This window comes from Gopherus flavomarginatus, chromosome 12 (genome assembly GCF_025201925.1).
Source record: "Gopherus flavomarginatus isolate rGopFla2 chromosome 12, rGopFla2.mat.asm, whole genome shotgun sequence".
Lineage (NCBI taxonomy): Eukaryota > Metazoa > Chordata > Testudines > Testudinidae > Gopherus > Gopherus flavomarginatus.
The window spans coordinates 17,864,092-17,887,376 of NC_066628.1; the positions used below are offsets into that span (position 1 = coordinate 17,864,092).

The 23,285-nt window shown below is 46.4% G+C and overlaps 1 protein-coding gene across 1 annotated transcript; it reads left to right on the forward strand.

Annotated features, from left to right (window-relative positions):
* Positions 1–397: 397 nt before the first annotated feature.
* Positions 398–13,377, forward strand: LOC127032105 (olfactory receptor 10A7-like). Its single transcript, XM_050919141.1, has 2 exons — positions 398–1,303; positions 13,291–13,377. Exons 1-2 carry the CDS (start codon positions 398–400, stop codon positions 13,375–13,377), a joined length of 993 nt encoding a protein of 330 aa, XP_050775098.1.
* Positions 13,378–23,285: the final 9,908 nt, after the last annotated feature.

Genomic DNA, 23,285 nt, shown 5'->3' on the forward strand with positions numbered 1-23,285 from the left:
CTGCCCCTTGCCTCATGATCAAAAATCCCTAGATACAGCTCTGTCTCCTAGTGATCTGGTTTTCCCACTACACACCACTAGTATCAGCTCTTGGGAGCAGAATGAAGGAAGCAAAGCTTATTCTGTTGCCAATCAGAAAAAAAATAGGGTTTTTACACAAATGTGAGCTTGCCTTAGCAGCGAGTTTGTGTCTCAGTTTTTCTCATTCACTCTCAGATGTCATAAGACTCCATCATATGACTCCGAGCCCCTAGTCTGTGTGCTCAGCCCAGTATTTGTGTGGGTGACCTGAAGGAGAGGGAGCATTTGAACATTAATGCATTTAAATTGATAATGTGATATTGACATTTAATAAATGCCACTCTTGTTCTCTTGTAGAGGATGGTTCATGACTGCCATGTCAGACCCAGAACAGGCAAATCAAACTTCCCTCACAGAATTCATCCTCCTGGGATTTGGGACTGTCCCTGACCTGCAGATCCTTCTCTTTCTGCTGTTCCTTGTGATTTACATTGTGACCATGTGCGGAAACATCCTCATTATTGTGTTAGTTGTGGCTGATCAGCACCTTCACACCCCCATGTACTTCTTCCTGGGGAACTTGTCTTGCTTGGAGACCTGTTACACCTCGATCATCCTGCCCAGGATGCTGGCCAGTTTCTTGACTGGGGACAGGACCATTTCTGTTGGTGGCTGCATCACACAATGTTACTTTGTTGGCTTCCTTGCAGGCACCGAGTGTTATCTCCTGGCAGTGATGTCTTATGATCGATACCTAGCGATATGCAAACCACTGCATTATGCAACCCTTATGAATGGCAGTTTCTGCCTCCAGCTAGCAGCTGGGTCTTGGATAAGTGCGTTGCTAGCTAATTCCATAGTAACTCTTATGATGTTACAATTAACTTTCTGTGGCTCAAATGAAATTGATCATTTTTTCTGTGAATTTACACAAATAATAAATCTCTACCGCAACGACATCTACCAGATGGAGCTTTTAATTACCATTCTGTGTGCTTTATTCACCCTGCCCCCATTTGCTTTAACTGGGACATCCTACCTGTGTATCATCTCCACCATCTTGACAATCCCTTCCACTACTGGGAGGCAAAAGGCATTTTCTACCTGCTCCTCTCACCTCATTGTGGTGACAATTTTCTATGGGACCCTGATCATTGTGTATCTGCTACCAAAAACCAACACACTCAGAGACCTCAACAAAGTGTTCTCTGTCTTCTACACAATTCTGACTCCTATGACCAATCCCTTCATATACAGCCTGAGAAACAAAGAGGTGAAAGAGGCTGTGAGAAAAAAAAGTCAGTAAATATGTAAATTAATATCTCATGATTTTTAAGCCATTCTCATCATTTTTCCATACCTGTCTCATTAAATTTGCACATGTGGGGATGAATTTACAGGCTTGTTTTTCAGTCAGTCTAACCTGCAATCATGAGGTGTAATTTCAGCAGTTGTAGACAGGCCCCAGCAAGCTTTATTCCAGCTACCAAGTACTGGAGCATTAAAGCTGCGGCAGCACATGCTTCAGCTGAGACTAGCCAAGCAAGTAAGTTCACAGGATTCCGAGTGAGCTGCTACAGCCCAGGCTTAAGCACAGGCTGCTGCAGCTCCATTGCTCCGGTACCTGAGCTAGCTGGATTAAAGCTGACTCAGATGTGTCTCTGCGAGCTGCAGTAACATCACGTGATTGCAGTGCAGACATACCCCTAACTGCAACGTTAGCTGAAGGCCCAACTTGAGTTTAACTCGAGCTGTGACTTTTGTCTGTTATATTTATATACATATACACACAATAATAAACCAATCAATTATGTGTTTTGGGGTTTTTTACTGCACCTTGGATTTTTTAACAATTTAAGGCAGAGCAGTTTCGTTGGGTTGTCTTTTGTATTCTGGTCAATTTGTTTAGGCAAAACTCTGAAAAGCAAGCTAATACTATTTTTGAAAGAGCTCCATTAAATATTTCGAAAGCTATAACATGTCTTTTTATGTTTTATTTTATTCTTGTACAAACTTTCTTTACATGTGGGTTTTGTACAATCTTGCTATTCCCCCAAAATTTATGTCTTCACAATTTACATTCATGTAAGCTAGAGATGACATTACAATGACTATCTCCTCACTTCAGTTTTCAGTGGCAATGGTTCCACGGTGAAAAATCCAGTTACAAGGTCTGGGGACATTCAAATGGAAGAAAATGTTTTGAGACCTTCCTGCAAGCTGACCTTTGGGTCTAACTCACTAGGACTCTCCGGCTGCTGCGTGCACCTCCTTGAAAGACATGGTTAAGCCGACCTAAGCCCCAGTGTAGTGTGATAGACCCAGGCCAGTTGGGAACAGCAGAGTAGTAGAAGAGAGATATACAGGCCACTGAATAAGCATTTTTCTATTCCGTGAGTGACCAGAGCAGGGGCTGCTCCAGGCCAGTGAGAACACCTGACTCCAATTAACTTGCTAAGAGTCAGGTGAGGCTGTTAAGCACCTGACTCTAATTAAGGCCCCTCTGATTCTTTAAAAGGGCTCTCTCCAGTCAAGCCAAAGGGAGCCAGAGGAGAGGAAGTGCATGCGAGCAAGCGAGGAACTGGGAGCAAGAGGCGTGCAAGAAGCTGAGAGTGAGTAGGCATACTGGTGGAGGACTGAGAAATACAAGCATTATCAGACATCAGGAGGAAGGCTCTGTGGTGAGGACAAAGAAGGCGTTGGGAGAAGGCCATGGGGAAGTAGCCCAGGGAGTTGTAGCAGTCGTACAACTGTACCAGGAGATACTCTAGACAGTTCCAGTCAACGGGGCCCTGGGCTGGAACCTGGAGTAGAGGGCGGGCCCGGGTTCCTCCCAAACCTCCCAACTTCTGATCAAAACCAGGAGGAATTGAGCTGAACTGTGACTTCTACCAGAGGGGAAGTCTCTGGGCTGTTTCCTGACCAACAGGGTGAATATGTGAGGTGAGCAAATCCACCAATAAGCACAGGACCCACCAAGGTATAGAATGAACTTTGTCGGTATATATATATATATAATTATGGACCAGTCATGGAGATATGATCTTGCACACTGACTCACACAAGGAGTCCATACTTATCCTTGTGTGCCTGTTGAATTGATGCTGTTATAAACAGATAGCTAAGGGTTAATGTCTCTTTCACCTGGAAATAAGTATCTGAAGCACCTGACCAGAGGACCAATCAGGAAACAAGACTTTTTCAAATCTGGGTGGAGGGTTTTTTGTGTGTGAGTCCTTTGTTCTTGGTCTTCTGCCTGTATGCTCTCTTGGCTATGAGAAGTGATTTTTATTTCCTGCTTTCTAATCTTCTGTTTCCAAGTTGTGAGTACAGAGATCATAAAAACAATAGGGGTTATTGTTTTTTTTTCTTTTGTATTTACATGTCTATAGTTGCTGGAGTGCTTTGAATTGTATTCTTTTTGAATAAGGCTGTTTATTCATATTTCTTTTAAGCAATTGACCCTGTATTTGTCACCTTAATACAGAGAAACCATTTTTATGTGTTTTTCTTTCTTTTTATATAAAGCTTTTCTTTTAAGACCTGTTGGAGTTTTTCTTTAGTGGGGAACTCCAGGGAATTGAGTCTGCAGCTCACCAGGGAATTGGTGGGAGGAAGAAGTCAGGGGGAAATCTGTGTGTGTTAGATTTACTAGCCTGACTTTGCATTCCCTCTGGGTGAAGAGGGAAGTGCTTGTGTTTCCAGGCTGGAAACGGGGGAGGGTGGAATCCCTCTGCTTAGATTCACGGAGGTTGCTTCTGTGTGGCCATGTCTACATCTAAAATTTTGCAGCGCTGGTTGTTACAGCTGTATTAGTACAGCTGTAAAGGGCCAGCGCTGCAGAGTGGCCACACTTACAGCAACCAGCGCTGCAAGTGGTGTTAGATGTGGCCACACTGCAGCGCTGTTGGGCGGCTTCAAGGGAGGTTCGGGGAACGCAAGAGCAAACCGCGGCGAAGCTGGTCTCCTTTCCCGGTTTGCTCTCTCGTTCCCCGAACCCCTGAACAAGCAGGTCTCCTTCCCTGCGGTTTGCTGGGTGGTTCGGGGAACGCGAGAGCAAACCCGGGAAAGGGAGACCAGCTTCGCCGCGGTTTGCTCTCGCGTTCCCCGAACAAGCAGGTCTCCTTCCCTGCGGTTTTGCAGGGTGGTTCCGGGAAACGCGAGAGCAAACCACGGCGAAGCTGGTCTCCTTTCCCGGTTTGCTCTCGCGTTCCCGGAACCACCCAGCAAACCTCAGGGAAGGAGACCTGCTTGCTCGGGGTTCGGGGAACGCGAGAGCAAACCGGGGAAGGAGACCAGCTTCGCCGCGGTTTGCTCTCGCGTTCCCGGAACCACCCAGCAAACCGCAGGGAAGGAGACCTGCTTGCTCGGGGTTTGGGGAACGCGAGAGCAAACCGCGGCGAAGCTGGTCTCCTTTCCCGGTTTGCTCTCGCGTTCCCGGAACCACCCAGCAAACCGCAGGGAAGGAGACCTGCTTGCTCGGGGTTCGGGGAACGCGAGAGCAAACCGCGGCGAAGCTGGTCTCCTTTCCCGGTTTGCTCTCGCGTTCCCGGAACCACCCAGCAAACCGCAGGGAAGGAGACCTGCTTGCTCGGGGTTCGGGGAACGCGAGAGCAAACCGCGGCGAAGCTGGTCTCCTTTCCCGGTTTGCTCTCGCGTTCCCGGAACCACCCAGCAAACCTCAGGGAAGGAGACCTGCTTGCTCGGGGTTCGGGGAACGCGGAGAGCAAACCGGGGAAGGAGACCAGCTTGATTACCAGAGGCTTCCTCAGGTATGCTGGGATACCTGCTTATTCCACGGAGGTCAAGAAAAGCGCTGGTAAGTGTCTATATTTGATTACCAGCGCTGGATCACCAGCGCTGGATCCTCTACACCCGAGACAAAACGGGAGTACGGCCAGCGCTGCAAACAGGGAGTTGCAGCGCTGGTGGTGCCCTGCAGATGTGTACACCTCCTAAGTTGCAGCGCTGTAACTCCCTCACCAGCGCTGCAACTTTCTGATGTAGACAAGCCCTGTGTATCTCTCCAGGAACACCTGGAGGGGGAAAGGGAAAAGGTTTATTTCCCTTTGTTGTGAGACTCAAGGGATTTGGGTCTTGGGGTCCCCAGGGAAGGTTTTTGTGGGGACCAGAGTGCCCCAAAACACTCTAATTTTTTGGGTGGTGGCAGCTTTACCAGGTCCAAGCTGGTAACTAAGCTTGGAGGTTTTCATGCTAACCCCCATATTTTGGACGCTAAGGTCCAAATCTGGCACTAGGTTTATGATATGAGTGACAGTGTTGTGGGAAAGATAGATAGAATCCAGAAGCCAGTAGGAATATTATATTTTTCTTTTCTCTGCTAGGGGCTTTTTAGCAGAGAGGGTTTGGTTTTAAAAGGAACCAGAGATAAATTTTTTTTCTCTGCTCTCTCTGTCAGTTGTGGCTTGCATATTAAGCAAGAAACCATTAAGAGACTATTAAGGGTCTTTTGTCACACAATAGCACTCCCATTAGGAGGCAGATACCAGCACTATACACATGCAAATAAAGTGGTTTTTTCTGGTTTACTTTACATTGAAAAAATTAGCTAGAGGAAGAAAGGGAAAAAGGCACTGTTGCTAGGCAGACCCCAGGAGGCAACAGAGAACCTGCAGTTCAGACAACAAGCACCGGAGGGCACCCCAACACAAGAAAACAGGATGTCATGAAAACCAGACGCAGTACAGCTCGAAGCAATGGAAAAACAGATAGAACTGCTCAGAACACAGATGGCCAGAGATGAGGCAACTCACAAACAAGAGATGGAAAGGCTACAAAAACAAGAAGAAGCCAAAAATGCAGCCTACCACAGAAAACTACAAGAAAAAGTAGTGGCTCACAAAATGAAACAAGCAGAAGAAGAGGTAGCCTACCGCCGAGAAATGGAAAAACACAAAAAAGAAATGGAAAAACAACAAAAAGAATGTGATGAGAAGGAAAAACAGAGAAAACATTAACTGGACTTAGCGCAAGCTGGGCTGCATGCGCCAGCCAATCCTAACAACCCTTCGCCAATTATGGTTCCACATCACAGAAAATTTCCCACCTACAAGGCATGTGATGACACTGAGGCCTTCTTGGAAAATTTTGAAAGAGCCTGTCTTGGGTACAGCATCCCTGAAGACCAGTACATCGTAGAATTGAGGTCACAGCTCAGTGGACCTTTAGCAGAGGTGGCAGCTGAAATGCCTAAGCAGCAAATGAACGACTATAAACTTTTTCAAACCAAGGCCAGATACAGAATGGGGATAACCCCGGATCATGCCCATCGGCGTTTCAGAACCCAAAAGTGGAAACTAGATGTGTCATTTCCCAAACATGCCTACTACGTTGGGAAAAATTATGAGGCCTGGATATCAGGACACAATGTTAAAACCTTGGAAGAACTGCACCTCCTCATACAAATGGAGCAGTTCTTGGATGGTGTTCCTGAGGACATCACATGGTACATACAAGATGGAAAACCCAAAAATCTCGCTGAGGTGGGGGAGATTGGAGCCAGATGGATGGAACTGGCAGAAAGCAAGAAAGCTACTGTCAAGGGGAACAAATACCCCAGGGGGCACACCGACCATAAACCCTACAACCGAGGACAGCCAAAGACCCCCACATACAACCCAAGGAAAGCCACAGACACACTATTCTTCCACCTCACCAGTCTCCAGTAACTCACCTCGACCCAGTGACCCATCAGATAGAAGATGCTTTAAGTGTAATGAATTGGGACATATCAAGGCCAACTGTCCAAAGAATGCCATCCGAGTGCAGTTCATTACACCACCATCACCCAAAAGATCCCCAGGCCCAGATGCCTCTCAAATACCCTTGGAGCAAAGGGAAAATTTGAGAGTGAGCGGAAAAAAGGTTACTGCATGGAGAGACACAGGGGCACAAGTGTCAGCTATCCACCAATCCTTCGTAGACCCCAAATTCATCTACCCAAAGGCCCAAGTGACTATTTACCCCTTCATGTCACAAGCTGTAGACTTGCCTACAGCTGAACTGCCTGTCCAGTACAAAGGCTGGTCAGGAATGTGGACTTTTGCAGTCTATGACAATTATCCTATCCCCATGCTACTGGGGGAAGACTTGGCCAACCAGGTGAAGCGGACCAAGTGAATGGGAATGGTTACACGTAGCCAAACCAGGCAAGCTTCCAGACCTATTCCTGTTCCTGAGCCGTCCACAGACGCCCAGTCTGTGTTACCAGAGACCCAGACAGAGGTAGTGGACCCGGATTCCATGCCAACCACTGAAGCAGCCACAGCACCTCCAGTCCCAGGCCCAGAACTGGAACAGCAACCAGCACCAGCAAGTGCAACCACATCTTCAAACTCAACGCCAGAGGGCGCCAGCGAACCAGAACTGGCAGAAGCAACAGACAGCCATACCCAAAAAGGCTCAGCCAGAGCCTGAAATACCCTCAGGTGCACCAGCGGAGAGCGGTTCACCAGCAATGGAAACAACCCCATCACCTACATCGCTTCCACAGGGACCAAGCCCAAGTCCACAGTCTGAGGAAGAACTGGTGACCCCAGCCTCAAGGGAACAGTTCCAGATTGAGCAGGAAGCAGATGACAGCCTTCAGAAAGCTTGGGCGGCAGCACGGAACACCCCACCGCCTCTCAGCTCTTCTAATCGATCCCGGTTTGTTATAGACCAAGGACTTTTATACAAGGAGATTCTTTCTCGTGGACACCGGGAAGAATGGCAGCCGCAAAAACAGTTGGTGGTTCCAACTAAGTACCGGGGGAAGCTCTTAAGCTTAGCCCATGATCATCCCAGTGGCCATGCTGGGGTGAACAGAACCAAGGACCGGTTGGGGAAGTCCTTCCACTGGGAGGGGATGGGCAAAGATGTTGCCAAGTATGTCCGGTCTTGTGAGGTATGCCAAAGAGTGGGAAAACCCCAAGACCAGGTCAAGGCCCCTCTCCAGCCACTCCCCATAATTGAGGTCCCATTTCAGCGAGTAGCTGTGGATATTCTGGGTCCTTTCCCAGAAAAGACGCCCAGAGGAAAGCAGTACGTACTGACTTTTGTGGACTTTGCTACCCGATGGCCGGAAGCAGTAGCTCTAGGCAACACTAGGGCTAACACTGTGTGCCTGGCCCTAACAGACATTTTTGCCAGGGTAGGTTGGCCCTCCGACATCCTTACAGATTCAGGATCTAATTTCCTGGCAGAGACCATGGAAAAACTGTGGGACACACGTGGGGTGAACCACTTGGTTGCCACCCTGTACCACCATCAAACCAATGGCCTGGTGGAAAGGTTTAATGGAACTTTGGGGGCCATGATACGTAAATTCATCAACGAATACTCCAATAATTGGGACCTAGTGTTGCAGCAGTTGCTGTTTGCCTACAGGGCTGTACCACATCCCAGTTTAGGGTTTTCACCATTTGAACTTGTGTATGGTCACAAGGTTAAGGGGCCATTACATTTGGTGAAGCAGCAATGGGAGGGGTTTACGCCTTCTACGGGAATTAACATTCTGGACTTTGTAAGCAACCTACAAAGCACCCTCCGACACTCTTTAGCCCTTGCCAGAGAAAACCTAAAGGATGCTCAGGAAGAGCAAAAGGCCTGGTATGACAGACATGCCAGAGAACGTTCCTTCAAGGTAGGAGACCAGGTTATGGTCTTGAAGGCGCAACAGGCCCATAAGATGGAAGCATCATGGGAAGGGCCATTCACGGTCCAAGAGCGCCTGGGAACTGTGAACTACCTCATAGCATTTCTCAATTCTTCACTAAAGCCCAGAGTGTACCATGTTAATTCTCTCAAGCCTTTCTATTCCAGAGACTTACAGGTTTGTCAGTTTACAGTCCAGGGAGATGATGCTGAGTGGCCTGACGATGTCTACTACGAAGGGGAAAAAGATGGTGGCGTGGAAGAGGTGAACCTCTCAACCACTCTGGAACGTCTGCAGCGGCGACAAATCAAGGAGCTGTGCACTAGCTTCGCCCCATTGTTCTCAGCCACTCCAGGACAGACTGAACGGGCATACCACTCCATCGACACAGGTAATGCTCACCCCATTAGAACCCCACCCTTCCGGGTGTCTCCTCATGCCCAAGCTGCTATAGAACGGGAGATCCAGAACATGCTACAGATGGGAATAATCCGCTCATCTACCAGTGCATGGGCATCTCCAGTGGTTCTCGTACCTAAACCAGATGGGGAAATACGCTTTTGCGTGGACTACCGTAAGCTAAATGCGGTAACTCGTCCAGACAACTATCCAATGCCCCGCACCGATGAGCTATTGGAAAAGTTGGGACGGGCCCAGTTCATCTCTACAATAGATTTAACCAAGGGGTACTGGCAAGTACCGCTAGATGAACCTGCCAAGGAGAGGTCAGCATTCGTCACCCATGCGGGGGTGTATGAATTTAATGTCCTTCCTTTCGGCCTTCGAAATGCACCCGCCACCTTCCAGAGGCTGGTTATGGTCTACTAGCAGGACTGGGAGAATATGCAGTTGCCTACCTTGATGATGTGGCCATTTTTTCAGACTCCTGGCCCGAACACCTGCTACACCTGGAAAAGGTCTTTGAGTGCATCAGGCTGGCCAGACTAACTGTTAAGGCCAAAAAAGTGTCAAATAGGCCAAAACAGAGTGAATTACCTGGGGCACCAGGTGGGTCGAGGAACCATAAACCCCCTACAGGCCAAGGTGGATGCTATCCAAAAGTGGCCTGTCCCAAAGTCAAAGAAACAGGTCCAATCCTTCTTAGGCTTGGCCGGGTACTACAGGCGATTTGTACCACACTACAGCCAAATCACTGACCAACTGACCGACCTGACTAAAAAGACCCAGCCAAATGCAGTTAAGTGGACTGATGAGTTTCAAAAGGCCTTTACCCAACTTAAGGCAACGCTCATGTCTGACCCTGTGCTCAGGGCCCCGGACTTTGACAAGCCATTCCTAGTAACCACAGATGCATCTGAGCGTGGTATAGGAGCAGTTCTCATGCAGGAAGCAATGGATCACAACTTCCATCCTGTCGTGTTTCTCTGCAAGAAACTGTCTGAGAGGGAAAGTCACTGGTCAGTCAGTGAAAAGGAATGCTATGCCATTGTGTACGCCCTGGAGAAGCTAGGCCCATATGTTTGGGGACAGCGGTTCCAGCTACAAACTGACCATGCTGCACTAAAGTGGCTTCATACTGCCAAGGGGAACAACAAGAAACTTCTTCGTTGGAGTTTAGCTTTCCAAGATTTTGATTTTGAAATTCAGCACATCTCAGGAGCTTCTAACAAAGTAGCTGATGCACTCTCCCGTGAGAGTTTCCCAGAATCCAGTAGTTAAAAAGTGTTCTTAAAATGTAGAAGTCTGTTAGTTATATACTTAGTGGTATATGTAAAGGTGCATGTGTTGTATTAATCTGTTTATTTTAAAGTTCTAGAAGGAAATCGCCGCCAGTGAGCTTCCCCACTGTCTGCAATTTGGGGGGGCGTGTCATAAACAGATAGCTAAGGGTTAACGTCTCTTTCACCTGGAAATAAGTATCTGAAGCACCTGACCAGAGGACCAATCAGGAAACAAGACTTTTTCAAATCTGGGTGGAGGGTTTTTTGTGTGTGAGTCCTTTGTTCTTGGTCTTCTGCTCTCTCGGCTATGAGAAGTGATTTTTATTTCCTGCTTTCTAATCTTCTGTTTCCAAGTTGTGAGTACAGAGATCATAAAAACAATAGGTGTTATTGTTTTTTTTCTTTTGTATTTACATGTCTATAGTTGCTGGAGTGCTTTGAATTGTATTCTTTTTGAATAAGGCTGTTTATTCATATTTCTTTTAAGCAATTGACCCTGTATTTGTCACCTTAATACAGAGAAACCATTTTTATGTATTTTTCTTTCTTTTTATATAAAGCTTTCTTTTAAGACCTGTTGGAGTTTTTCTTTAGTGGGGAACTCCAGGGAATTGAGTCTGCAGCTCACCAGGGAATTGGTGGGAGGAAGAAGTCAGGGGGAAATCTGTGTGTGTTAGATTTACTAGCCTGACTTTGCATTCCCTCTGGGTGAAGAGGGAAGTGCTTGTGTTTCCAGGCTGGAAACGGGGGAGGGTGGAATCCCTCTGCTTAGATTCACGGAGGTTGCTTCTGTATATCTCTCCAGGAACACCTGGAGGGGGAAAGGGAAAAGGTTTATTTCCCTTTGTTGTGAGACTCAAGGGATTTGAGTCTTGGGGTCCCCAGGGAAGGTTTTTGTGGGGACCAGAGTGCCCCAAAACACTCTAATTTTTTGGGTGGTGGCAGCTTTACCAGGTCCAAGCTGGTAACTAAGCTTGGAGGTTTTCATGCTAACCCCCATATTTTGGACGCTAAGGTCCAAATCTGGGACTAGGTTTATGACAGATGCATATCAGAATCATCATTCCCTGAAGGCAAGTGCAGAGTCTGGGTATTGCCTGCCTCTGGCCACCTGACGCATTTTGGAGGAAAATTAGAACACCAAGCCAAAGCCTTAAAATAAACTGCACCCCCTGCTCCCACCCTAAGGTCTGAAGAACAATGTGTATCCTCCCTGATCATGGATTACTTATTCTTGGAGTCCGGATGACTTTGCAAGTAAATACCTTAATTAGTTCATTAGAATTAAATAATTAAGAATGAGCTCTGCTTGAAATTTAGCTTCTGCCATTTCCTTGCTTTCTCCCAAGTGATCTTAAAACTGGAATAAACATACTCTTCCCACTTTTCAAAGCATTAATCATCATTTCAAAAAAGTGTGTAGGCTACATTTGAAGATATTAGGATTTAATGAAGCTAAATTGTTAAGAAAAGTTGTGTCTTATCATTAGATTAAGAATAAATTATGCAAATGGCCTAGTCAGTAGGTCAGGTCACTCTAAACTTGAGCAATGGTGACATCGGAGGCAACTCAACCAATCCTCAGTCTTCCTCTCCTGATTATTTGCACACTACACTTCTCTTAGGAGAAATAACTTCAAGGGAAGGTAACTGTATGTGGGCCAAGAGTTCTCCTTGATGTCTTGGCCCCCACTGGTGTTATTCAAGGCTCCATGGCCACAAGCTACCTGCTTCTGTGTTTCATCAGAGTGGTGGTGGTTCTCCATTATGCTGTGCAAGGACCAGCCAAGGAAAGGATTTTTGACTCAAGAAGGCACAGTTCCCTCCTCTCTGCCACCCCTTGCTCTCTAGCAACAGTAATTTGCTGCTGGCCAGGTCATTGGGGCAGGAAATTAAAATTCTACCATACCCTGATTCTTCTTGGCCACAGCTTGTTAAACTTGTCCTCATCCTTCTTAAATTGTAGTGCCCAAATCTGGACACAATTCTCCATCTCAATCCTCACTGGCGCCAAAGAGAGTGGAAAAATTACCTCTCATATCTTGTATATGATTATCCTCTTATTACACCTGTTACAAGGTAAAAATGTTTGTAATAATTTATGACTCTTATATTTCCCCTATATTTGTCATGGCTACTCACTGAGGGAAAAATGATTTAGTTTGCTGTCAGGGTAGCCCAAAAGACATGGATGTGTGTGTCACCTCCTTGTCTGAGTGCAGTGAAGAGTCATTAAGGAACTGGTTAAAAAATACCCAGATCAATAAGGTGGCCAGAGAGACAATGCCAGCTCCAATGACTCATACAGTTCTAAACCTGTTCTCCCAAGTGCTTGCAACCTCTTTCAGTTTGGTGTCATCTGCAAATATTTTAACACTTAGCATATAAGATAGATATGTATAGAGTAGATAGAACTAGCTAGCTAGCTAGCTACCAAAGATATTAAATTCAGAATAATCTGTAACAAAATCTGAGGACACTACCATTTGACCTAAAGGAATAACATTTTTGCAGGTCAATTATCGGCAGGCTGCTATACTTGCTTTGTTCAGACTCTGGAGGGAGACAGGATCTTCTGCACATAGATGGTGCAGATTTACACTAGGATACCACATTCACTGAACTGCTGAGGTCTTACTGATCCACCAAAGCAGAGAGATGGGAGCCAGCATGGTTGTAGCATGCATGACATTTCTGATGACACTCAGCTATGGGATAAGTTTCTAGAGATGAGTGATGTCACCCCTGTGCTATAAATCTATTTTCATTAGGTGTGGGGGGGTATGGGTTAGGACAGGGTTCAAAAATCAATTGTCTGTTAATCCTTGTGCCTCCTCATGACTCATGTTAGTAGCCCCATTAACATCATTGGAATTTTGTCTGAGTAAGAATTCATGAAGTACTCCAATGTTGGATATTTACTTTTTCAAGGATTTGGAGTTGCCATACATGGCTGTCCTGGAGAGTGTCGTTCTGGGCTATGGCAGAATTGAGGGCAGAGTAATGACTGGCTGCTAAAGAGGACCAGTCCCTATTATGGAGTGTGATATATAGGAATGGACACGGGGCGTGGAGGAAACAGCCCAGCTCCACTCAGGGACCATGTTCTTCCTGTCTGCCACAGTGTACTATATGGTTTGAACTATTGATGTATTGTGGTGGGAAAACTGCACCCTACAAGGGGCTGGGAGATGACAGCAGAGAGAAGATACTCAGCATTCAAGGAGAGGAAGATAGAGAAGGAAACAAGCTTTCTTCTCTCCAGGATGTAAGAAGGTTGAGGGAGATCCTGAAATGATGAAGAAGAGAAGTAATAGGTGAGGAGTGATGATGATCTAACTTCATAATAGAGTCATAGATTTTAAGTTCAGAAGGGACCATCGTGATTATCTAGTCTGGCCTCCTGCACATTATAGGCCACAGAACCTCACCCACTCCCTCCTTTAATAGACCTATAGCACCAGACTGAGTTACTTATATTCTCAAATTGTGATTTAAAAACATCAAGTGGCCTGATTCTCTTTCCAATCCCATCAGTGTAAATTAGAAATTATTTGATTATAAATAGGTGTTACAAAGTGGGGAATCAGGACCACTAACTCAGTGAAGAATTAACCATGTTACCATTAACTGATGGCAAAATTCCCTTGTGTAATGGATAGATTGTATGAGCCCAGATCCTCTGCTGATGTGACCTGGAGTAGATCCATTAAAAAACTACCCTACAATCTGGAGATCTGACCCTGGAACTTCCATCACTGTTGTATGGATGCCCCAGCAGGGCAGGCCTGATCAATAAAGCTCCTGGTTATTTACTTCACTATCAAATCTCATCACAATGCTGTTGACTAAAGCTTTTCCAGGCGATTTCTTTTCATGTGTGTGTGTGTTGGAAAAAATGTAAAGTAACATAAACAGGCCCGTCATCGCTCTCTCTGGCCCAGTGACTGTTCCATTGTGGATATATATTTAAATAGTCCTTGGGCCAAAGAGAGAAAGACTGACAGTCAGAATGATTCTGTAGTCCAGGAAGGTGGAAGACCTAGGGTCCAGTTCCCCTGCTCCAATGACTTTTTTCATTATTTATCCACAGTTGAACAGCTTCAACAGTAGAGACTGAGGCTGGGATACCCCATTCAAATGCTTTCTTCCACCCCTGGCAGAGAGTGGGATATTGAAGCTGCGTCTCTGACTATCTTGGCTAATAGTCATTTATGGACCTATCCTCCATGAGCTTATCTGATTCTTTTTTAACCCAGTTATAGTTTTGACCTTCATAACATCCACTGGCAATGAGTTCCACAGGTTGACTATGTGTTAAGTGGAGAAGTACTTCCTCTTGTTTCGTTTAAAGCTGTTGCCTATTATTTAAATTGGGTTACCCCTGATTTTCCCTCTATGTGAAGGGGAAAATAACATTTCTCCATTCAGTTTCTCCACTCCAGTCATTGTTTTATAGACTTCTATCATATCCCCCCTTAGTCATCTCTTTTCCAAGCTGAATAGTCCCAGTCTTTTTTAATTCTTCCTCATATAGAAGCTGTTCCATACCCATAATCACTTCTGTTGCCATTCTCTGTACCTTTCTATGTCCTCATTCTTCTTTATGGATTGGAATTCCCAGCTGGACTACATCTCCCATGATCCACCATGCCAAGGGAGTTCCATGATGCACTAGCTCACCTCAACGAGAGGTGAGACCATGGTGCCTCATAGGAGATGTAGTCTGTCCAATAAGTTCAGTCTGTAGAGACGAACAGGAGCAGGAGGCACCTGAACTACAATTCCCAGGAGGCTCCATGATATCATTTCTGAATTGAAATGTCTCAGTTTTTGATTTTTCATTGAAAAGTCAACATTTTCCACAGGGGTAAAAAATCCAACCAACTCTAACCCCACCAATGGGAACCTCTCAAGATGAAAATATAGTTGGATTTCTATAGTCCAGGCACCATTTCTCCTCCCTCCCAGTTCTCTTCTCCATTGCTGTGATAAGTTTTACACCCTTAGCTTTGAAAACTATAAGAGCCTGTGATACAGCAGAAGAGTGATAGATAGGAGATGTGTAAGCCCCAGGATGGTCAGAGCCTTGTTCCCTGTAGATGGAGGAGAGATTATTATGAGTTAATGAGAGCACATGGAGCCAATTAAGGCCCTGCCAGACACCTGATAAAACCTCTGCTTCAGTCAAACAGGGAAGTTTGGAGGAGAGCTGAAGGGAGTTTGGAGAAGTGATGTTGTGGACCAGAAGACCAGAACACTAGGTAAAAGGAAACCCTGCTCACGCAGAACAAAGGGACTACCCAGACACAAGGGGTTGGGAGAAATCCTACCCAAGTGGAGAGAGGGTGAGAAACCCAACAAACTGAAGGGGCAGAAAGGGAAGTAGCCCAGGGGAAGGAATTGCAGTTTCAAGTTCTTTGCTGCTATCCCTAGGGCCCCTGGCTCGGACCTGGAGTAGAAGGCAGGCCCGGATCCCTCCCTCTCCTTCCCCTTTCTCTGGGACACTAGCGAGGCAGTTAATGCCCAAGAAAAGAAATGAGAGATGATGCCCTGACCATTCCTTAAGAAGAAAAAAGCACAGGGCACACCACAACAGTGCTGGCAATTTGCCACAGGGCCATATCCTGTTGTGCAGTTTAAATGCAGCGTAACTACATTGTCCTCATGGTTGTTTACTCCTGAGTGACCCCAGTAAAAAGAATCGGGTGGTCCCAAATGCAGTAGACACTTAGAAGGTCAGACTAGATCATGATGGCCCCTTCTGGCCTTGAATTCTGCGAATCTATGAATCTTTGAATCAGTCAGTTTAAGCTACTGCAGAAAGGCTTACAAGAAACCATGGCTCAGAGTTTTCTCTGCTATAACTCCCCAAAAGTTGATGGAGTTATACCCAGTAGGAAGTTAGCTCCTATGTCTATTATTGTCCTGTACTGTGAACATACAAGAGTATACAGGGTGGGGAAGTGTCTGCTATAAGCACACATCTCATTATGGGACCCCAGAGACATTTCCCCCAAGGCCCTTTGAAGGCTATATGGCAACAGTTATCTCCAGGGGTGTATTTCATTCACTCCATGCAGGTGGATTATGGAGGAGAATAGGCACTCTTGTTTGCATGTATGTAGCATGGTTTGTGCAGTTAAATTACTTCTGTTGGGGTTTGTTCCCTCATATATTGGTCCACAACATCATTTCAGCCTTGGGGTACAAGGGCATGTCTATGCCACCATTATTTCCTTCTTAGCAAATAGCATGAAGCCAGAGGAAGAATGAGACTGTCACAAATGGAGAGCAAGATGCCTATTTAAGCATGGTATGATTCCCTCAGACTTTTGAACATACAATATCTTTAGCTCCACTTTAATAGATTTAGCTTTATTTTTTTTAACAGAAAAAAAGCCCTCCCCTCCAATAGATAACATACTGCTAGGCATCCCAGAAATGACAGATAGATAGATAGATAGATATGCAGGGGAAATTCAGAGATGCTGAACTCCCTCAATTCTGCGTTACTGAGTCTGAAAGGGTGTGTGATCTTTGTATCTGTTGAAGTTGGAGTTGCTAAGCAGTACTCAGGATTGTTACTGAAATAAGATATTGGACCAGTTTCTGACCTCACTTACACCAGTGTAAACCCCAAACTCCTCTAGTGACTCCAGGTTTACACCAGTGTTTCTGAGAACAGAAGCCAGCCCTTTAACACTTACAACCATGGTGTGGCATATGAGAACCTCTGGGCGGCAAGCAATCTCAGATATTTCCTACTCATAGTCTTCATAACTTTTGTTCATTTTCTAATTCTATGCACTACCTTATTATTATTTCGATTCAGTTATTAGTTCTGCTATTATTACTGGGCGAAGTCCTGCCACCCGTACTTACATTTTGGCATCCTTAATTAGTCCTTAAGAAAGGAATGGATAAAGACCATAGGCTTTGGCAATTTATTTTTGAAAACCTTGTCATCCCCTTGCAAACTGAAGGACCATAAGAAGTAATGAACTCTAGGTTATTTAAATTATTCCAGCTAGAACTAGTTTACCCACCCACAGTAGGGCCATGTACTGATGTTTCAATGTGGTGAAAGAGCGTCGCAGATAGATCTAGCCATCCATCTAACTAACTATCTGTCATGTATCTATGAATCCTCCAGGCATTTACCCACATTCATTTAGTTTTTGAGAACCTTACAAAAATTAATAATAAACAGGGGAGGGGGAGGCATGTGGTTAGTGGGTTCCACCTAGGAATCACCGAGCATTAGAGATTACTGGAAACTTTCCATCAAAACAATCCTGGATGAGGAACAGAAAATAGTTTAGGTGATTCCTCTCAGGTTTCCAGTTGGCTGTATGCAGCTGTTTGAAGGATTGCATTCAGGAGTTGAATATAAGGAGATATCCAGGGCTTAAAGTCTTATAGAGTATTTCCCAAAGCCCCCATATCCCTCTCCCCCACAGTAGTCTATTAAAACTCCAAGGTGTTTGAAAATATATACTAGAGCTCGGCTCTGGACAGCTCTAGATTAATTTAAGATCAGGAGATATCTGTATGTATGACTCCTATGGTTCTCGTTCTTGTTATTATACCAGTCTCTTTATCCTTCCCTCTGCAGAGAGAAAATGCTATTCCCAGAAAAATCATGGCCAATCAAACCATCATGAATGAATTCTTTCTAATGGCATTCTCTGATGTTCGGAAGCTGCAGCTTTACACTTTGTGGTGTTTCTGTTTATTTACATTGTATCTTTGTCAGGGAATCTTAGCATTATCATGGCCATAACCCTTGATTGCCACCTTCACACCCCTATGTACTCCTTCCTGAGAAATCTATCCTTCTTGGATATTTGCTTCATTTCAGTCACAGTACCCAAGTCCTTCATCAACTCCCTCATGAACAGCTCATTCATTTCTTTCCAGGGATGTGTTGCACTGCTATTTCTATTTATGTCTGTAAGCAGAGTCAGGATAAGCTCTACCCTGACATCTGGTGGAAAGAATTTCAGAGAGTGTATTTGCATAGGCACCCATACCCTATCCCAGACTGCTGAGCTGTGGGACTGCTTGGTGACAAATAACTCACCCTCAGTTGGGTGGTACTTGCTAGACAAGGGACATGGGTTCCAAAACCCAGTGAATTGAGAGAGGTTGGGGACAGGTATCTGTGCCTGGTGGTGCAGTCTCCTTGTAGAGCCAGAAGCACCAGTTCCACCCCCTTCTCTCTCCACTGTGAAATGTCAGAGTTGATTTTTTTTTATTCCCTCAAGAATCTAAATACAGGTTACTGAGTTGAAATCGCTTTGGGCTAATGGTGCACTAGCACTGGGGCTCCCCCACTAAGAGTTGAAATCACTAAAGAGCTGAAATAACTGAGCTGAGAGCACTGAGTACTGTGCTAACTAGTGGGGGACCCTGAAGTTATACTGTGGAACAGAGCAGCTGGTGGAGTGGACCACGGGACAGCTGGTGGCAGCAGAGCGGCTGGCAGAACGGAGTAGCTGTGGGACGGGTGGAGCGGCCCACAGAGCGAGCGGAGCCGAGCAGTTTGCAGAGCAGCTCATGGAGCAGAGCAGCTGGTGGAGCGGAGCAGTTTCTGAGGACGGCTGGACGAGCAGAGTGGAGCAGCTGGTAAAGCGGAGCAGTTCGTGGAGAAGGCAGAAGCAGAACCCACGGAGAGGCAGGGCAGTTGGCCCCCGGACCACGTAAGGTGCCCCTTTCTACCCAGGCTGGGGGGAGGGACCTCTACAGATAAACTCTCGAACTCTGGGGTGGCATTGACCAGAGACTTTTGGGTTGTTGGACTTTTGGGGTGATTGGACTTAAAACCCTAAGGAGAAAAAGGACAGTGCCAAACGTACTTGGAGGTGGGTTTTTGTTTATGGTTTGTGTTATAACCCTGTTTGTGCTGTTTCTCCAATGGGATGCCGCATTGATTCCTTCCTTTATTAAAAAGATTTTGCTACACTCAGACTCCGTGCTTGCGAGAGGGGAAGTATTGCCTCCTAGAGGCGCCCGGGGGGTGTGGTATGTGAGTGTCCCAGGTCACTGGGTGGGGGCTCGAGCCAGTTATGCGTTGTGTTACTGAAATGGAACCCCTGGATACTGAACCCGGCCCTTGTTGCTGCCAACTCAGAGGGGCAGAAGGGTTACATTGATGGGGGCTCATCCGGGATCCCTGGGTCAGTACCCCTCGCAAGCACCTGTTGAGTGTTCCACTGTATTGGGAAATAATTGTGTTTATATTTTGAGGAAACTACTGTTTGTATAATGGCTAATATGTCGGGTTTGTTGGGCCCCAGTCCTGCAGCCTCTAGCTCAGGGGCGGCAGACTCAGCCTATGATTGGGCAAAAGCACTGGGGCATATATTGGAAAAGATTGTGTTGGCCTATGCTACGTCGAACTCTTGTCGTAAGTTAAGGTTATTTGATGGGGAAGAGGAGTTTGAACTCTGGTCGGAGCATACTACTGAAATGCTGCGGGAGTGGGCCATACCCGATGTAGAAAAGCGACGATGTCTAATAGAGAGCCTTAGTGGCCCAGCATTAGATGTAATTCGCACCCTGAAGCTCACTGACCCTGAGGTCAGTGTGAAGGACTGCCTAGAGGCCCTTGATAATACCTTTGGGAGCGTAGAGGGCCCTGAGGACAGTTACTGTAAATTCATTAATTCCCGACAGCAAAAGGGTGAGAAAATTTCAGCCTATATACAGAGGCTGGAGAGACTACTACAGAGAGCTGTTATGAGGGGAGCAGTGACTGCTGAGCAGATGGATCAGACCAGACTGGCTCAAGTTGTAAGAGGGACTCAGTATCGGAACCCAATCCTACTTCATCTCCGACTAAGAGAACGGCAGGAACATCCCCCAAGTTACTCCCAGCTGATAAAGGAGGTCAGGGAAGAAGAAGAAAGGCAGGCAGCCAGCGAGTGTTGGGAAGCCCAAACATTGGAACCAGCCAGCCCGACGCCACCGCCAATGGCCAGTGTACTGATGGTGAGCACCACAGAGGAACTTGCCCAACAAATGCAGGTCCTGACAGAACGGATAGCTGAGCTGCAAAGCATCATTGACCGAGCTAAGATTTCCAGGAATAAAGAGCCTCAGACTGTGATGATAGAGAAGTCAGTATCTACAGTCACCGTCCCACCTCGCCGAATGGGGAAAGGACAATTCTTTTGCTACCAGTGTGGTCAGGATGGGCACAGTGCTGCTAACTGCCATAAGGAAGAGAACCCCTCCTTAGTGTATGAAAAGCTGAGGATTAGTTGGAAGAGATCCAGTAGCTGCCAGAAGGTCCAGGGACAGAGACCACCTAGGCCTAGAGGATTTGAAGATTCCTCCAGAAGAGACCATCCAGCTGGGATCCCTGCAGGACTGATAGGGCCTCGAGCAGAGGTCATGGTGAGGATTGAAGGGGCGGAGTGTAAAGCCGTGCTTGACACTGGATCTCAAGTGACTATTATATTTCAGTCATTCTACCAACAGATGCTTAGGCACCTGCCCATACAGCCACTGACTGGCATTGGTCTGTGTGGCCTCAGCATGGATGAATACCCCTATCAATGGTATGTCATAGTGCACCTGGAATTCCCAGAGGAGGTTGCTGGGGTAAAGCAAGAGGTGGACACCGCTGCCTTAATATGCCCTGACCCGAAAGGGACCTCTGATGTGTCTGTGCTGATAGGGACCAACTCCAGCCTCTTCAAGGTGCTCGCGGATTACTGCAGACAACGGGCTGGGGACCAGTACCTGAGTACCCTGATGATCCATACGCTTTGTGCTGAAGCCTATAGGAAGATTGAGAGCACCAAGAAGGAGACATCTGAGCTACCGATTGGGGCACTGAAGTACATGGGTACAACCCCCTTAGTAGTGCCTGCAAGGACGGAGCAAGAAGTACTTGTCATGAGTACCAGGCTGAAAGGCAGTAAAGGGGCATTAGCAATGATAGAGCAGCCAGCTGAAGGAGAGCTCCCGGAAGGAGTGCTGGTCCCCAGCGGAGTCATAACCCTACCTGCTGAAGCCCAGGATAAGGTGACTATACTGATTGCTAATGAAACAAGTAGAGATGTTGTTGTGAGGCAAGGACAAAAGATAGCAGACCTCTTTGAGCCTGAATCAATTGTAAAACCCCAGTGTGAGACTCAAGTGCCAACAATAGACCCAGCAAAGTTTGACTTTGGAGATTCACCATTGTCCGAGGAGTGGAAAGATCGCCTAAGAAGGAACTTTGTGAAAGATCCAAGGTGTTCTCATTGCATGAGTGGGATGTGGGATGTGCAAAAGGAGTAGAGCACAACATCAGACTACATGACTCTCGACCTTTCAGAGAGAGATCTAGGAGGCTTGCTCTCTCCGAGATGGAAGATGTGCGACAACATCTTCAAGAGCTGGCTGCAAATGGTGTCATTACAGAGTCCCGCAGCTCATACGCCTCGCCCATTGTGGTGGTCTGTAAAAAGAATGGGAAAATCCAGATGTGTATTGACTACCGCACTCTAAACCGCCGTACTGTGGTTGACCAGTACACAATGACTCGAGTTCAAGATGCCTTAGACTGTTTGCTGGGAAGCCAGTGGTTCTCTGTGTTGGATCTTCAGAGTGGATACTACCAGATCCCTCTGGGTGAAGAAGATAAGGAGAAGACAGCCTTCATCTGCCCATTAGGGTTTTATCAGTTCGAACGCATGCCCCAAGGGATTTCTGGAGCACCTGCCACATTTCAACGTCTTATGGAGAAAGTTGTGGGAGACATGAATTTACTGCAAGTGTTAGTTTATTTGGATGACCTGATTGTGTTTGGAAGAACTTTGGAGGAGCATGAAGAAAGACTTCTTAAAGTGCTTGATAGGCTGGAGGATTATGTTTTGAAGCTTTCAATTGACAAATACCAGTTCTGCAGGACCTCGGTGAAGTATGTGGGGCACATCATGTCCCAAGAGGGTGTGAGTACTGATCCTGATAAAATAGAAGCACTCACTACATGGCCACATCCAAGCAACTACAGAGAACTCAAGACCTTCCTTGGGTTTAGTGGTTATTACCGCAGATTTGTGAAAAACTATGCTACAATTGTAAAACCCCTCAATGATCTTACCAGGGGATATCAGTCCAGCAAGGACAAATCTAAGACCAAGAATAAAAGGCCTTCCGAGCAGAGACACCATGGCCCCTTCGAACCCTTTGGGCCACGGTGGGATGAGAGATGTGAAAGGGCTTTTCGAGCAATCATTACTTGCCTAACTCATGCCCCAGTCCTAGTATTTGCTGACCCAAGCAAGCCATTTATCCTGCATACTGATGCCAGTTTGGAGGGTCTGGGGGCAGTACTGTACCAGGAGATGGAAGGCAAGCATAAACCTGTAGCCTTTGCCAGCCGAGGACTGTTTGATAGTGAAACCCGCTATCTCACCCACAAGCTGGAGTTCTTGGCCTTGAAATGGGCCATCACTGAGAAATTTCGAGACTACTTGTATGGGGCTCAGTTCCAGGTGTGGACAGACAACAACCCACTGACTTATGTGTTAACAAGTGCTAAACTGGATGATACAGGATAAAGATGGGTGGCCGCTTTGGCTAGCTATGACTTCAGCATTCAATACCAATCAGGGAGAAGCAATGTAGATGCAGATGCATTGTCCAGGCGTCCACAGGCACCACGACTTGCTGTGAAACCCACGGATGGAGTGAGAGCTATTTGCAGTGTAAGTCGCCGAGAGCCAGAGGCCCATGAGAGCCTTCATGGATGTGTTGCAGAAACTTTGGGCCTACCCCCTGAATGCATGCCTTCTGCTTCAGTAAACTATATTGCTTTGGACCAATCTCCCTTGCCCATGCTCAATACGGCTGACTGGCAAGAGGCCCAGCTGCAAGATATTGACATTCGTGATACACTACTTGCCAAAAGAGAGGGGCGAGGCCCA